This window comes from Barbus barbus (assembly GCF_936440315.1).
Source record: "Barbus barbus genome assembly, chromosome: 13".
Classification (NCBI taxonomy): domain Eukaryota; kingdom Metazoa; phylum Chordata; class Actinopteri; order Cypriniformes; family Cyprinidae; genus Barbus; species Barbus barbus.
This window is the reverse complement of record NC_136741.1, coordinates 4,831,032-4,835,156: the sequence shown is the minus strand read 5'-3', so window position 1 is coordinate 4,835,156 and position 4,125 is coordinate 4,831,032. Positions and strand designations below refer to the sequence as shown.

The following is a 4,125-nucleotide window of genomic DNA, read 5'->3' as shown; positions in this document are numbered from 1 at the left end:
GAACTTATATAGCGTCCTCTTGTTCATTTCACATCATAAATCCATGTTTGTTATGGGATATATGTGATATTACCAACCAAAATAATGACAGCACTTTAATAACCTTATTAATTCACAGGTTATAACAGCTACTAACAATTTAAACAAAGCTCCAGCCACCCCAGTCTGATCCGATTACATGTTTCATGTGCATTTATTGTCATGGGAACAGTCTGGGAACAGATGAGAAATGTTTGTTCCTGGGCTCCATGGCCACCCAGCCAATTAACAATAGTTTAGACTTAATTAGTGTACAGATATGACATTGCAAGTGCTTCGGGTGAGTTGGGGACAGTTTGTACCACTTACCTAGAGACAGAAACAGAGAGAAAGAGCTTTTAGAGAAGTAGATTTGGCTGTTATTTACTTTGAGTGTAACTGGATAAATGCACAAAATGCTAAAACACATGAAGAAGACTATAGGGCAAAAAAACAACAACATGCCGTATCAAACACTGTGCAGGCCATTTACATGCCACATTTCAAGAATACTAAATATAACCACAATGCTTTAAAAATCGCTCTAATTCCAAGAGAATAGAGTCCACACTACAAGTATAATAACACAGACATTCAATATCGCTGGAATCACCAACGAAGATCCATTCAACTTTTAAGCATTTAGAATAAACGGTATCAGTTATCGTTACAGTTTTCATTCTTGGTGTGAACATGCCTTTAGAGTTAAGGGTTTGATCACAACAAAGGTTCAATGCTGTTGGAACAAAGATTAAGTTCACACTCCTTTCCCCTCTTAAGTTTTTAGATGGCTCTTACGTTGGTAATACAATAAACTACACCAAAGATGTGATCCACTAATGCAGTGTTAAATATTAACGTCTGTGGGTGAGTGTTGGCCTGTTAGAGTGTGTTTTTACAGGAAACAAGAAGCACTGGGATGTGACTAGGCCTGTTTGTTCAGTGCACCACGGTCATTTATGATTGACATTCACATAATTACACTTAACCCTTTAAGTTGCCAACAACAAACCATGTTACCGTGGCATCAGCTTGCTCTTTATATAGTGACGATATCGTCACAGAGAACATACACAACATTTCTCAACCGGACTCTTGACGTCGGCCAGAGGAAACTTCTACAATGGTAGGATGTTTTAAATTATTTATTTGTCTGATGCATTATTTATAATACTGAACAAACGTACTTGACTTTTAATGAATGGTCTTAGTCTTCATGTATATTTTTGTCAACAATTAATTTGTCTCAATTTTGATTGTCTTGGTTTTAGGTTTGTGTTATGAAAATTAAAATAGAAAGCTCCCATTTCCCAAGAGACTTTTATTTTTAGTAGGTTTAAACATGCCTCTCATTTACACTCTAGCGTGAGTGCATCTCAGTCCATGTCGGCCAGGCAGGTGTGCAGGTGTGCAAATGGGCAATGCATGCTGGGAGCTGTATTGCCTAGAGCATGGGATCCAGCCAGATGGTCAGATGCCAAGTGATAAAACGATCGGAGGGGGCGATGATTCCTTTAACACCTTCTTCAGTGAGACTGGAGCTGGAAAACATGTTCCTAGAGCAGTCTTTGTTGACCTGGAGCCCACTGTCATTGGTAATGAAACTGATTCTCTTTGTATAATTCAATTCTACAGTGAAGAAGTGTCTTAGTTTTTTCCCCTCAATTTGCATGCATCGAATCAAGAGTAATCTGATGTGAATATATGACACAATTTGATTTTCCAGATGAGGTGCGCACAGGTACCTACCGCCAGCTGTTCCACCCTGAACAACTGATCACTGGTAAAGAAGATGCAGCCAACAATTACGCTCGTGGGCACTACACCATTGGCAAGGAGATCATTGACCTGGTGCTGGATAGGACTCGCAAACTGGTAAGAAAATCTTGGGGTCAAAAGTTGGCTTTATCTTGGGTGTTGCATTAGGGTCTACAGCAGAGCTAAAGTAGAACAATCCTGGCCAGTGATTGTAGAATAACTCATGTAATCCTGCAGGCTGATCAGTGCACTGGGCTCCAGGGCTTCCTGATCTTCCACAGTTTTGGTGGTGGCACCGGCTCTGGGTTCACCTCTCTCCTAATGGAACGACTCTCTGTCGACTACGGAAAGAAGTCAAAACTGGAATTTGCCATTTATCCAGCTCCTCAAGTGTCCACTGCAGTGGTGGAGCCCTACAACTCCATCCTTACCACCCACACCACCCTCGAGCACTCCGACTGTGCCTTCATGGTGGACAATGAGGCCATCTACGACATCTGCCGTAGAAACCTCGACATCGAGCGCCCCACCTACACAAACCTCAACAGGCTGATCGGGCAGATTGTTTCCTCCATCACAGCATCCCTGCGTTTCGATGGAGCCCTGAATGTAGATCTGACCGAGTTCCAAACCAACCTGGTGCCGTATCCACGTATCCACTTCCCTCTGGCCACCTATGCCCCAGTGATCTCTGCAGAGAAAGCCTACCATGAACAGCTGTCTGTTGCAGAAATCACTAACGCTTGCTTCGAGCCAGCCAATCAAATGGTGAAATGCGACCCTCGTCACGGCAAGTACATGGCCTGCTGTCTGCTGTACCGTGGAGATGTGGTTCCCAAAGACGTCAACTCTGCCATCGCCACCATCAAGACCAAACGTACCATCCAGTTTGTGGACTGGTGTCCCACTGGATTCAAGGTTGGCATCAACTACCAGCCCCCAACCGTGGTTCCTGGAGGAGACCTGGCTAAGGTGCAGCGAGCTGTATGTATGCTGAGCAACACCACAGCCATCGCTGAAGCCTGGGCTCGTCTGGATCACAAGTTTGATCTGATGTACGCCAAGAGAGCTTTTGTTCATTGGTATGTGGGTGAAGGAATGGAAGAGGGTGAGTTCTCAGAGGCCAGAGAAGACATGGCTGCCCTGGAGAAGGATTATGAAGAGGTGGGAACAGACAGCGTCGGAGAAGAGGGAGAGGAAGAAGGAGAGGAGTATTAAAGGAATCCCTACACAACCTTGTCAAGAATCAACACCGATAGCTTTTACAACAGTATTTTCACTGTAACAAAAGATTGTTTTATGCTCCCTATGCTCATTGAAAAGCTGTATTTGCTATGTAGTTTATGTGCTTCTTTTTCCTCGTATTTTACTGATATCGGTTATTGATATTGGAATATTGCATATTGGATAGTTGTCAGTCTGTTTTTGTTTGTCTGTGTTCAGTGTATATGAATATGAGCAAATCACCCATATGACTCATAAGTCCAACCTCCAAGTGCATGTGACAGACCATGAAGGTTAAGGTGATATCTTTTAAAGACTTCATATTGACTTTTTAGTTGTTTATTTAACTGAGTTGGCTGTCATAAAACTCAGTTCATCAGCAAATAAGATAACCAGTTGCTAACAACAATTACTATAGTGACTAAAAGGTTTAAATGTTACCACGCTAACAGCTTTTGTTTTCTTGGTTTAAGTGCCCTGGGGTAAGAATAAAAGATTGGGCGGTTCTGTGCCACCTGAAGACGGCTTGTGTAATGTAATGTAATTCGACTGCCTGAAGACTAAGAGAATGCAAATGGGGAACACACTGAAAGGGTGCCATGGAAGCAATCAACAAAAGTTTTACATTCTATAACAATTTGCATGCCTTTAGATCATGAGCCAGTCAAGTCTGTTTCAGCATGCCTGAGAAGCCCTTGCAAAGACTTGAAGTTTAAAATCACGTTATACCAAATTGAAATTTGAAACATATCAGTCGTTGAATTAAATGACAATAAATGTCACTTTAAGATCATTTCTAGACAACAGTCTTTCAAGGCTATAGGTTTAACAGTAAATCTAAAGTAGAAACACTTTAAGCTGTGAAAATATCCACCAATTTCAACATAAAAACTGCTACCTTAAATTTTTAAGTATAATCAGCTTGGTTGTACAAGTGATTTCAACGTAAATTACATTAAACCGACTTAAAACTCAAGTTGTATTTCATATAACATCCAAAAAAAGTTTATGTAAAAAACATAATTGCCATGACTTCCTGGTCTTATAGTGTATAGAAAATTATGAAATTGGTAAAAAGGTACTTTTTTTTTTTTTTTTTTTTTTTCTGTCTAGATAAATTTTTGA

The 4,125-nt window shown here is 40.9% G+C and overlaps 1 protein-coding gene across 1 annotated transcript; it reads left to right on the top strand.

Moving 5' to 3' along the window:
• Positions 1 to 1,417: 1,417 nt before the first annotated feature.
• Positions 1,418 to 3,524, top strand: LOC306879276 (tubulin alpha-1A chain-like). Its single transcript, XM_079432087.1, has 3 exons — positions 1,418 to 1,613; positions 1,745 to 1,893; positions 2,014 to 3,524. The coding sequence occupies exons 1-3, from the start codon at positions 1,433 to 1,435 to the stop codon at positions 2,992 to 2,994; spliced, it is 1,311 nt and encodes a 436-aa protein (XP_079288213.1). The 5' UTR covers positions 1,418 to 1,432; the 3' UTR covers positions 2,995 to 3,524.
• Positions 3,525 to 4,125: the final 601 nt, after the last annotated feature.